At 39.7% G+C, this 13082-nt stretch overlaps 1 protein-coding gene across 7 annotated transcripts in view; it reads left to right on the forward strand.

Moving 5' to 3' along the window:
- NAV2 (neuron navigator 2) overlaps positions 1-13082 on the forward strand; it is a 241580-nt gene that overhangs the window by 122533 nt on the left and 105965 nt on the right. For all 7 annotated transcript variants that reach the window (XM_076343813.1, XM_076343814.1, XM_076343816.1 and 4 more), the window contains 3 exons: positions 3618-4716; positions 7475-7587; positions 11159-11267. In XM_076343813.1, the coding sequence (XP_076199928.1) occupies positions 3618-4716; positions 7475-7587; positions 11159-11267 (1321 nt within the window). The remainder of the gene's footprint in view (positions 1-3617; positions 4717-7474; positions 7588-11158; positions 11268-13082) is intronic.

A 13082-nucleotide genomic window follows, 5' to 3' on the forward strand; every position in this document is an offset into this window, starting at 1 on the left:
CATCAACTTTGCATGGTGCAATGTAACAAAAACTTGAGGACTTTGAATTTCCAGTTTCACTGTATTTGACCTGAGTATGAATCAAAATCCACTGTACTTGTATAAGAAAGTATCTTCTTTCCTTTCCCAAAGCTTAACATGTATATTTAAGAGTTTCTAAATATTTTTCATTGATATTGGATGTGTAGCATCTGACATTCGTAGAATTTACTTCCTGGAAAATGTTAAGTAGAGACTCTGAAAATTACGCAAACGTCCCCATATATTCATTTTTTTAAATGTTACAGTTGTAGTATTGTTGTCCTAACTCTGATTTCTCTGACATGTCTGTAAATGAGGAGCAACTCTGCAAATGGAGTTACATTGTACTCATCCTACGCCACTGGCAACGGAAGCACAGTTAAGCTCCAAATAGGAGGGTGTATGTGGGAGATTTGGGGACAAAGCAAATGCTGTGTTTAAAAGCAAGCAAACAAAAAAAGTGTATTTTGGTCAGTGACCAAACAGAATTTAAAAAAAAAAAAAATCCTGAAAACATTCAGAGACAGGAGAAATGAAAAAGTTCTGGATTTTGTTGGGAAATAAATTTTGAGAAATGCTTGATAATAAAAAAGCTATTTCACTTGATGCAAGCAAAGCCTTTTCCTCAAAAGTCCGTGGACTGGAGCACTCACCTGGGCTGTTAGGATGAAGTTGACGTCCCAAATGAACCGACACCTTCCATTCACTTCCAGGAAAACATTGTAGAGCTCATAGGAAGCCTGTTTTGACGTGGGTTGCCTCCGGTTTCTGCTCCCGCGGCTGATCTGCAGTGTGTTAACAGCTAGCTCAGTGTTTGAGATGGAGTCAGACTTTGCAGCTAGGTTATGGACCGCAGCCTGGTACTCGGGTAACTCTTATCTCAGGCGTGTGCCTCAGCCTGCGGGTCGCAGCTCACGCGAGGACTCTGCGTAGGCTCTGAGTTCTGGTGAATGTGGGATGGCATTGTTCATACCGATACACGTTGCCTGTATTTTTTCAAACTGTTGTTAAGAGCCTTTAGGAGAAGAACACAGATTTCTTTTCCAAGTCTGTTCAGTTGGCTGCGTGCTCCGACTGAACGCCGTTTCACCCCGAGCTGGGTTTGTGTTGCCACATATACTGCACTACCTGAGTGTGCAACTAGCTCTTTGCCCACTTCATGCTGCCTTCCCTATATGTATGTGAAGCAATAAGCACTACTTTGTAGATGGATCCCTTACCAGTAATTTTCAGTTTGTCACCCTTACATTGTCCCAGTCCCGTTACTCCCTGCAACTCAGTTTTTCTCGGAAAGTAAAACGTTCCCTGCCCATATTGATTAGTACGTTAGGATCATCCCTGGATCCAGTTGTAAATTCGTCCTAGGCATATTCATGAATCACAGATGGCTCTGATGATTTATGGGCATGGGTATGCTTTGTGCTGAGATTTTTTTTTTAGCGTGATTAGGCCAGAAAGCATTTGGCGTAGGAACTTAGTGTTGGAAGTACTGTGAATCTCCAGTTTCTGTAGAAGTATGCCAATACTGAGATGGGTAATTATTATTTTTTTAGAAGAAGCTAAACAAATTAATTGTAAATGATGCACAACTGGGAGTTTCATGAAGCTTTCATTACATTGCTTGGGCATCTTCTGTGGAAGCCAGGCTGAGACAACGGCTTGCTTGTTCTGGGTTTACAAAAGGAGCATGGTGTAGTGTTGCGATGGGAAGTAGACTTTAATGGGTAGGAGGACTTCAGGAAATAAAAATAATAACAAAGCAGCGGTGTATGGTAAGAGGCATGAAGACAAAAGCAATGGTGCACAGCTTTTGAAAGCAGAGGGAGTAACATTTCCAACAGCTTCTGAAGTGGTTGTGACCTTCCTTCCTCTCTCCTGTCTGCAGGCAGAGCGCTGTGATGGTGGGTCACTGCTCTCCCTTGCACTGGGAGTCACTGCGACTCCTACGCTATCACTTCTTAGTTCTCCTTAACCCGTCGGATTGAATTTAGCAGGCTTGAGCAGAGCAACTAGAGGACCAGGTGGCATTGCTGTTTGGGACATTTGGTGGCTTTATTTCCCTTCTGTACTAGAGTAAACCAGGAGTAATGCCCTGGAAGTCAGCAGGCTGGCACTAGCTTAAAAGAAGTACGATTCCTTTCTGTGTCTGTAATCCGGCTCTTGCTTCCTTCCATCTCCTTGTGGGTAGTTTGCCATAGGAAAAGGACTAGCAAAACCGGCCAATATAATAGTTACTGGTTAATAACAGAGTCCTGGAAATCTTCTGACTTCAGTAATATTTTTTAAAGTATCATTAATTCCTGCTACCCCACTTTGTCCATAACCACGTGAAATGACTGAGTTTATTATTAAGGAGTCTCTAATACTCATAGAAACCCGATTCTGTGCTAAGTCAGGAAGATGTATGTGCTTCAAATCTTGAGTAGATCTGGTTTGGATCAGAGGAGGGAGGTTAACAGAGCCGTATCTTCACTGAGCAGCTGAAAGTGAAGTAAAACAGTCCCTGTGTGGTTGCAGCGGCTCATGATTTACAGGGCTGAATTCACAGGGCTGCTCCTGCTGCCGAAAACGCACGCTCTCAACCGCTGTTGATTTTTGAATTAAAAAAATGCAGCTCTATACACAGTTTACTTTATTGCTAGTGGGCAGGGAAATATAGGTAAGAGCCGTTAATCCCCAGCAGGCTGCTGGGCAGGCGAACAGACATAGATGACAAAAGTTAATTGGAAACATGAGCAGTTTAACAGAAAACATATTTGTGATAATTGAGAGAGTAACGTCTCCAGAAAGGAAACTCTGCAAAGAGAAACTTCAGAGGAGAAGTGGCCACTGGTAGGTGAGTGTGATTTTTCAAGCTCTCTTTAAGCTCTCAACTAATTTCTTAACAAGAACAAGTAACATGAAAAGGAACTAAATAAATAAAAGATTTGCTTTCTCTGAGGGAGGAGGGCTGTACAGTTACTGCACTGGTTTCTCTTACAGCTGCATTAAGATATGTGGTAATACTTCATTTAGGTTCATCGCATAAGGACACAATTGGTTTTATTTTTGTACATGGAGTTTTCTTCTACCTTTTGCATATGAAGATCTCATCCCCCCGTGCCCCCCCAATAACTGAAAGGACTTCAGTTTTAATTTTTTCCTTACTCTTGCATTTTTTTAATATGTTTGAGGTTTTTCTAAGAATCAAACTTGGACAGCAAGTATTTTGCCAAAAGCAGAGGGAACCCTTAGTTAGAAAACAGTGCTGTGTTTTTGCTAATGAAAAAGTATTATGAACTTAATAAGGGAGAACACATTGCAAAACTCATTTTGGTTTGAATTGGAGGAGGCTCTTTTTTTTTTTTTTCCTTGAAACAGCAAGTAAATGTAAATTACATAGTAGGAGCTCATTGCTGTTCTGCTGGGTAGGAAAAGAAAACTGGCTTTTATTTTCTTTAAGTGATACTGATGTTGAAAATAGTGCTATGTGTCTATCTTATTCATGTTTTTAGTGTAAAGTTCCTAATGTTTCATTACAGAAAGAATCTCAGGCTAGCTATAATATCAGGTACTACTGTGTTGGTTTTTTGGGTTGTTTTTTGGTTTTTTTCCAGATCCTGCAGACAGTACAGCCTCCCAGCCCACAGGAATGAATGAAAATGTCTCATCCTCAGTTCAAAGCTGCAGCGGTACTGTTAGTTGCAATAACTCATCAGCCATCCCTCAGCCCAGCTCTGCTATTAAGCCTTGGCGCAGCAAGTCCCTTAGTGCTAAGCACACAGCTACGTCTTCCATGTTATCCGTAAAGCAGCCCGTATCGGAGCCTCCAAAGCCACCGTCGGAAATCGCCAAAACAACTCCCAACGGTCAAAAATCCATGCTTGAAAAATTAAAACTCTTCAATAGCAAAGGGGGCTCCAAAGCAGGAGGGACAACACTCGAGTGTCCGGGGTCTCGGGACAACAGTTGTGAAAAGCTAGAGACACTTCTCAGCTTTGAGGAAAGCGAAGAAATTGATGCCGCGAATCAGAATGTGAACAATCCCGGATCGATGTCCAGTAGTCCCAAAATTGCACTCAAGGGAATTGCACAAAGGACTTTTAGCAGGGCACTAACTAATAAGAAAAGTTCTCCAAAGGGCAATGAGAAGGATAAAGAGAAACAGAAAGAGAAGGAAAAGGATAAAAGTAAAGACATTGCAAAGAGAACATCTGTCACTGAAAAGCTGGACGTGAAAGAGGAACCAAAAGAAGAACAGACAGCACTAGCAACAACAGAGATGCCAAAAAAGTCCTCCAAGATCGCAAGCTTTATCCCTAAAGGAGGAAAGCTGAATAGTGCCAAGAAGGAAGCCTCTGCCCCTTCGCACAGTGGAATACCAAAACCAGGAATGAAAACCACCACAGGGAAATCCTCAAGTGCCCCCGTTCCTGCAAAGGAAGGTGAGAGAAGCCGCAGCGGGAAAGCCGGCTCGGGGCTCTCTCATCAGAAGTCTCAGCTGGACAGCAGGCATTCCAGCTCCTCGTCCAGCCTAGCCTCTTCAGAAGGAAAAGGCGTAGGAGGCCTCAACAGCAGCAGCAGCAGCCAAGCTGTCAACGGACCCGCCGCGACGACACACACCACAGGGAGCAATACTGTGAGTGTTCAGCTACCTCATCCCCAACAGCAATACAGCCACCCGAACACTGCCACGGTAGCTCCCTTCATGTACAGGTATGGTGAACTTCTCCAGTGGACTGTTTTGAACGTGACGCTTAGATAGGAAGATTCATTTTGGACACTCTTTCAGGGGGGTGAGGCAGCAAGATGAATGCCACGTCATATAAAAGTTTCTTGCTTCAGGAGAGTAGGCAATTCATACATTTACCCAAAAACTGTTGGTGAAGGCCATCAGACTAAGATGTATAAGAAGTTGTGATAGATAGGAGGATGAATAATTGTTGTATCTGACCCTACTAATAGTTAAGATGAGAATGCTAACACCTTCTTGACCAGGTACTGCTCTTACATGTTTTTCTACCGTGTGGATTAGGTTTGTTTTATGCATCATAGCTTTTAAAAGCTGTAGCAACGTCAATTTACGACATAGATACACTCATTCTCTTCAGTGTGGCTAACAGTGGTGGAGCTGCCTCACTATAAGCAGTAATGGGAAATCTTAAAAAAATAAAATAAAAATAAAAATCCCGTAGTATAGGTAAGGCCAGGCATAAAGTCTGCTGTTCTGTGCATTAACCCTGAATGAGATAAGCAAAAGAGCAGCCATATGGGGTCACAACTAACCTCCATCTAGTCCAGCATCTTCTGTTTGACAATGGCAGTAGAGGATACGTAGGGAAAAGTAACAAGAGGGAAATCAATAACAAAGTTTCCTAAGGACGTGCTCCCCCAGCCTGACCACGGTGCAAGAAATTCCTCAGTCAGATGGTGGGATTTTTGGTTTTGACAGCCATCTCCTAGTTTTCTTTGACACCACTTAATTCTTTCATAGGAAGAGAATGCAAGCGGTTGTTCTGTCTTCATCATCTTCTTGCTGTTCATGATTTGAGAGACCTCTGTCATATCCTTCCCTCCCTTAAGATGTGTCTTTTCTAGGCTAAGGTGTCCTAGCCTGTTTAGTTTTTACTTGTAGAGATGCTGTTCATCACCTTTGGTCATTTTTGTCGCCTTTTCCCATCATTTTTTTGGTATAGTACCATCAAAGGCACCATTTTTGCCTTTGATCTCTTGGCAGATGTAGCGTAAGGAATGGTTGGCCACATTTTTTAAACAGAAGTGAATGTAAATGGGATTAACCTGAAGGAGAGGGATGCCAAAGCCCTACATAGGAATGCAAAATGGGAAGAGCGACCCTTGAGTCTTCTCACCCCTTGAGTGTTCTCCCTGTGTGTATGGAATAAAATGCCAGGTGTCCTTCTAAGATGCGGTCACATGAAAATGAACCAGTTGGGAAAAATTAATCTGACTAAAACTTGTATTAATAGTATGTGTTCTGGATTTCCCTAGCTCTTGCATTCATCTATGTACATCAGCATTACTGTTGCCTCTTTGGCTGAAGGTGGGATCTACTACTAGTAATTTCTGGAGATTTGTTTTGAGTTAAAAATTCCCAGTGCAGTTTGTACTATTTTAATCCATAATTTAGTAGAAAATTGTGATTGCAAACTGATTGCTTTATTGTTTATCCCTCATAACCTGCAAAAACGTGTTCATGATGCTTTGGGTTGTTAAGATTATCACTACAATATCCTATCAAAAGATAAAGTAAAAAGCACCCTACTTGGTGTTCATCTCAGTTTGAACATAGATGTCATCATCTAAAATGCAAAAGCAGATGTAATCCATACGTTTTCTATAATCCAAACATACTGATAAACTCTAGACAGTATTTATTTCACTTTTTATAAAACACAGTAATGAAACTACATATTGGCAGCTGGAGAAAATGCTGAGAAATTGAAAAACCAGTCTGGTCTTTTCAGCATTGGAGGAAAAAAGGCCGAACCGTATGATCTTGCTGGCTTTAAAAGGAAAGAGAAGAGTCAAATTGTATTGATTTTCAAGGCAAACATATAGCACTATTATAAATTTACTATCCAGACCCTTTTTCGAATCTGCAAAATGCACTTGCTAATGCATTGCAGTAGTAGTCTCAAGCTTTTTCTGCTATCAGTTAAGGTTACTTTAATCTACACTTTTCAGCTGCCTATAGACTTACTTTTTGTTTGGGGTTTTTTTTTTTTAAGTTAAAGACATGAGAAATTGTTCTACATTTCATATAGGGTCAACTGAAATTAAGAATATTGCAATAGAAATTCCCTGCTGTGCTTTCACTTTTGTACAGCACTTACCCTTCGGACAGGAGAACTGCCAGCCGCTTGTTGATGTGGCTCTACAAGCAAAACACAGTGCAACTAGTAAAATGAAATGAGTCAAGATATATTACTCAAATCTGACAATAGATTCTTACGACATCACCTTTCATTACCTGACAGCCACAATGTCAGACAATGAATTGGAGTCTGAAGTTGCTTTTACCCAGTCATTTATTTTAGATGAGTGACATTGGTAGTTATTGAAGGGAAATTAGCAGGAGTGTAACATGCCATCTCACCCTACCTGCTTTATATTTATGCAATACAGACTTTAGTAGAGAGGATCAGATTAGCCACGACAACTGATGTTATTGATAATTAAAATTTAGCTGGAAATCCAAGTGTCTTAAGGCCCTGACTGAAGAGCTGTGAAGCCTATCTTTGACTATGAATTTTTTATTTTTTGCAGCTGAGTGCTTGTTTCCATTTCTAGGACAGTTCAACATGGGACTAATGAATTATGTAAAATCAGTCTGCTGGTCTATTCTGGAGAGAGGGACAGAGCGGCTGATGGCGGGTGCAGTTGTCTAGTTGTTATACTTGAGATACTTTTGATGGAGGGTGACTGCACGTCTCTATTTTGTTTTGCCTTTCAGATCGCAGACAGACAATGAAGGGAACGTAACAGCCGAGGCCAGCACAGGAGGGGTCAGCATGGATTCTGCTCTTTACGTCAAAACTGGACAGCCTGCTCTCGAAGACCTCTCAGGTACGTCTTGCAATACGACTTACTGACTGTGGTCTGGTTAAATAAGAATGGGCTAAAGCAAGTTTGAAGTCAGGACCTCCCTCTTTAGGGGGGATTTAATTTGTTTTATTCCTAATGATTTACTTCTTATAAGTTACGATATTTCTTTCGGCTCTTCAGCAATGGAAACCGGGTGACAATAACCCAAATACTAGATGCTCAAGTTCTACACAATCGTGGGCCCCCCAAATTTCTTGAAATCATTAGGAATTTTGAGTATTTAATGTTTTTCTAGATGTGCAGCACCTTTTAGGATTAAGCTATTATGAGGATCCTAAGTATTCCCAAACACTTGATACTTAAAGTTTTTACTTTTAAAACTTTGCTTCAGAGCTTACAGAAGAGATTAAGTTAATTTCCTTGATTTTTTTTAGTTCGTTTAAAGGTTTTGAGGAATCTCAGTATTCACTCACATGAATATGATCAATTTGAGAAGTGGTCTTTGCAGCAATAAGACCAAAATCCGACTTCAGTTTACTGTGTCCAGCATACAGAAGCTGAAAGTGATTGTAATTAGAATACTAGCAGTCTAAATTCGAAAGTACTTCATATGTTTATCTAGAATTCCTGCTACTGTAAGAAGTATATGATAATTAGCAATAATTTTTAAGCTTATCAATACAACAAAGCAATTTTTAGCAACCATATTCTACTACAGATCTAAAATGTGCTTTTAAAGTCACAGCCAAGTCTCCTCCTATTCCAATTTCAGCAGTGTCTGTGACTTTGCTTATTGCATACTATTGCAGTATATCTCATCAGTAGAATATCTCAGGTTTTTTCATCTACATAGTCTTGGTGTCCTCCAGTTTAATGTGAATTTTGAAACTGATTGTCCTGCTTGAAAAAAACATGTGGCTAAAAGTTTCACAATTGGATTAATTTCATACGGCATTACATATTCTGTCAATGCTGTGTTTGTACCTGTGTGCACGTATGCTGATGGCAAAGCCAAGAGGCAGAGTCATTGGCGAGGAAAAGGGCTGCAGGAATGCATAAATGAGCATATCTTTGTGTGTGATTTATATATAGGTGGATTGAATATTTAAAAGGCACATAAATGGCACAAAGGATAAAGTCCTTGAGAACGTTTTTGGGTTCTTACTTGAATATGAGAGCTAGTTCAAAGTAAGAAACGCAGAATGTCCAGCTGCTTAAACTTTTTCAGTATTCCCTCTTACTCATCATACTGCCTAGCCTAGATGTATTTCAGCCTCTAAACTGAGAAGTACTTATAGATCACAAAAGGTCTTTAGTCTTTAATGACAGGTGTTACGTAAATACAAACTATTATTCAAGTAGAATATGTAAGTTTTGGGATCCAGAAATGGCAGAGAGCTGACAGCCTCCAACAACGGAGATGCAAAACCCAGCTGTGTGCAGCCAAACCCCGCAGACGGCAGCAGTCCATAAAGGGATCTTAGGGGAGAAGGAGCAAACAAAACAGAACGGTCCCTCAACCCAAATAAATTAGAAGAAATAAGGGACAGATTTCTTCTCTCCCTACGTAGCAGCTATTGATGCTTTTAATTTAAAAGCACATATAAAACAAAAGAGAGCATAGGTAGGGAAAACTGGAAGCTGAATAGTTTAATGGTACTGCCTGTTCATTAAGAGCTAAGTGATTTAATAATTATGTCCTAGTGGCACTAGCCAATGTCTGTCTTTTAAGTATACTTACAATTTAAGGAATTGAATGTCATTTGAGTAAAAAATTGGTATCAATTTAGGTGTAAGAGTGATCTCAATGGAAATTGGTTTAATTTGTCTCATGTATCTTCTCTTAAGAAGTTACCTAACGTTTGCCTTCGTATCTATGAGAGAAATGACCTGTGAAAGAGCACTGTGACCTTTGTTAGGCTAAAGGCCTATAAATATTTTATGTTCTTTACTGCAAAAATTCGTAGATCCACGAGCGTAGAAAATGTTTTCTGTCCCAGAGACCCATTGGCTCAAGGAATCGGTCTTGTTAGGCGGCTCTTTCCAGTCCAGCCAGATCAGAATTGTTTGACCATTTGGCCTAAGTGAATTAGGGAGAATTAGGTGAATTAGGCCTAAGTGTCTCAGGGAGATTATTTCCCAGGGAGTAGAGACCCATTAATAAAAAATTGCTAACGTGGACGCTACCTGAGCCATCGTTGTTTGTCTCAGAAAGGCTAATGATTGTTTAAATTTTAAAATCTATCTTTCCCTCCCTAGATAGGTCCCCGTAGTCGGGGCTCCAGCACTTTGGTGAGTAGTTTGCGCTAACTGCTGCTTTGCAGGCAAGAGTATGTGACTTGGTTTTTTTGTGCCACCAGTCTGGCATCTCTCAGAAACATGAAGTTTAAAGCAAAGAATGTGGAAAGTTCCAACAACAGAAAATTTATGGCTCATTTATCTGTTCCTTAACGCTTCTGATTTATGTAATATATAGATAACCATCTAAACTAGCAATCGCATGGACGACCAGTATCCTGGCAGCTTAAGAATGCATCACTTGTGTAGAGAAGGCGGATACAAAATTTGGAAGGTTTTAAATATGCTGTAGTATTTTCTTTAGTCGTGAGTTGTAAACCCACTAGAATGAAATAATTTCCTTCGGTGCCCAACAGAAGTTTTGTGACGTCTTTTTGGATGTTTTCTGTTTCAGCATTCAGCTTACAAAGAATATGTTGGCACTACTAGAAATTCACTTCTCTTCAACCTCTTAGAAGGTTTAACTATATAAAGCTCATCTGAGTTAGCAACGAAAGCATTTCTTAATTGACAGCCGAGAGCAAGTAAATAAATTATGCTGAGGCACTAATTAAATTATTAATTTTATAAAAATAAATTATGCTGAGGCACTAGGAGGACTTTTTTAATGTATATAAACTCTGCTTTGAGAGTTAAAGAACAGGACATAAACATGTTTTAGAACAGAGTATTGAAAGAACAGGATTTCTAAATGCCAGGGAAAGTAAAAGTCACCCCCCAACTTCGTGTCATGTAGCACATTTAAGTAATGATAACCGTGTTGTGCTGTGGACAAGCAAAAACTTTTGCTGTATTACCTAAAACATCACTCAGCATGGAGCACCCAGTCAACACGATTTACTTTATTGGAAAGCTGCTGTTGTAGAATGAGATCTATTTAAAACGGGAAAAAGAAGGTCTAGTGAAAATACAGCGCTGGAGAAATTGGCTGTATCGGATTGATGTTAATTGTGTCATTGTATGAGATGGAAAGGGTCGTATTGATGGGGTATATCTTCTAATGAGGTTGAAGGTTAACCAGAATTTAAATTGGGTCATACGGGGAAACGACAATACAGAAACATGTGGTGCAAAGGCAGCCTGTGAAATAAAGTTAACAGCACAGAGCTTATTCTCAGTCCGGCTGCGGCAGGTGCCTGCCGTAGGGGAATGGTATGTGCATCGTAATCAGTTTAGAGTGTTAAATAACAGAAAGTCAGAAAAAATGCGTTTGAGACAGATTCAGGCAGAGGTAACGGCTCAGTTCTGTGCTGTTTCCTGCCTTATCCTTTCTAAGGGTTTATTTTCCCTGTAGGAGAGGATCCAGAAACTCGGCGACTGCGAACTGTGAAAAACATTGCCGATCTTCGACAGAACTTAGAGGAAACGATGTCCAGTTTACGGGGAACCCAGGTCACTCACAGGTAATGGCATGACTTTGTTTATAAGAAAATGGAAATCATTGTGCTCTTACTTTACACCTCTTAGATCTGGCTGGGTTGCATCCTTGAAAAATGATTAACGCTGACAGTTGAAGATCCTGATCTTGTACTTTCTGTCTCTAAAGCACAGATTCTGAACTATGTTCAGTGTTTATTGAGATGTACGATGAGTAATTGGTGGTGGCGGGTTGTATATAGAATCAAAGGTGGAGAATAATTAGTGCTTGTTAAATGTGTTAGGTGATGTTTGAATATAGGTTACAGTTTAAAAGGTTTCTTCATCTTACTCTTGAACAACTTCAGTGCATTACACCCCTCTCCCCGTATGTGTAATATTTTGTTTAAATAAGCAGGTGAACTGTGCTTGACCCACTCGATAAAGTGCATAACTTGAATTCCTGACCAATCTTTGGACAAACAAATTTTTCTAATATTATTAGTCATCCATGTGTATGACTGCTTTTTCTTTGTAAAGCAACGTTTATAAATCTTCAGCAATATTTAAAATATGCTCTAAATAAACAAAGACTGTTACTACATTTAAACATTCTGTGACTCAGATCTTTTCAGTATTGAATGGGAGGCTTGGGAGAATAAGCTGTTTGGCCCCTAATGAGGTCAGGGTCCTACTTAGTGCTCAGTGCCTTATGGACTGCAGCCCTGAACGAGTTCATTGGGGGAACACTTCGTGTTTTGGATTTGTAACTAAAACTGAGGCAGAGCTTGCAAAGATGAACTCCCAATGCTATTTTTCTTTTCAAATTTCAATTAATGTAATTACTATAACCGCAGGATACATGGGTTTTTGCAGCATGTACGTAACATCGTATTGCGAATAGTACAATGCTGCTTATTTTAACAAATATCCACAATAAAAAAAGAAATAAGACTATGTTAGTTGAGCAGGAAAGGAAAATGGGAGTTCATGTGGGTAAAAGAAGTTGCAGCTATGGATTAGCTGCAATGAAGCTGCAAGTGTTCAGAGTGTAGTCTTGCAATCTATATACATCACCTGAAATCTCATGGTACAGCAGTCCCATTTTTAAGGTTCCATATAGCAGTCTACATTTAATCAAACGCATTGATTTTTTTTAAGCACATTGGAAACTACGTTTGACACCAATGTCACTACCGAGATAAGTGGTCGCAGCATTCTCAGACCATACTAGCATTACTGTCGGAAGGGATGCAACGTATTCGCACGCTCAGACACGGAGAATGGAAGATTTATTATAGCTGATGCTTGTCAAAAGCTGTATTTACAGGCTGTGACCTAAAATGCTTTTGTAACCAGAGCTCTGTATAAATACTATCAATATTTTGAAAAATATATTCAATTCATGAATATATAAAATAGATTTTGAAAAATAAGTTTGTTTTGCCTTTCTTCTTATTTTTTCATTTAATCTTTTCCTCAATGTAGAAATAGCTACCATCTTGGTGCTGGACATGTCTCCAGAGTATTAGGACTTTCATAAATGCAGCCAAAAAAAGAAAATGTATCAGAAAAATAGTACTTCAGTTGGTTTTCCTTTAGTCAGCTTAATATCCTACTTCCTTGCCTCGAGTGGCAAAACTATGGTATAATAGAGTTATATATGGTTGAAGATGAAAAAGTTGTGCTTTGATACAGTGGATAATCCCTTAAAAAGTTCCTGCTTAAGTCTTCTCACATACATGTTGAACACTTGGTGGCCTGGGTGCAAGAGTATCGTTATTAAAGAACACTGTTGGAGGAATGGGTCTAACTCTTTCAAGGTGTTGCAGCAGGTAAATTCTGTTAATGCTGTTACTTAC

The sequence above is a fragment of the Aptenodytes patagonicus genome, chromosome 7 (genome assembly GCF_965638725.1).
Source record: "Aptenodytes patagonicus chromosome 7, bAptPat1.pri.cur, whole genome shotgun sequence".
NCBI lineage: Eukaryota > Metazoa > Chordata > Aves > Sphenisciformes > Spheniscidae > Aptenodytes > Aptenodytes patagonicus.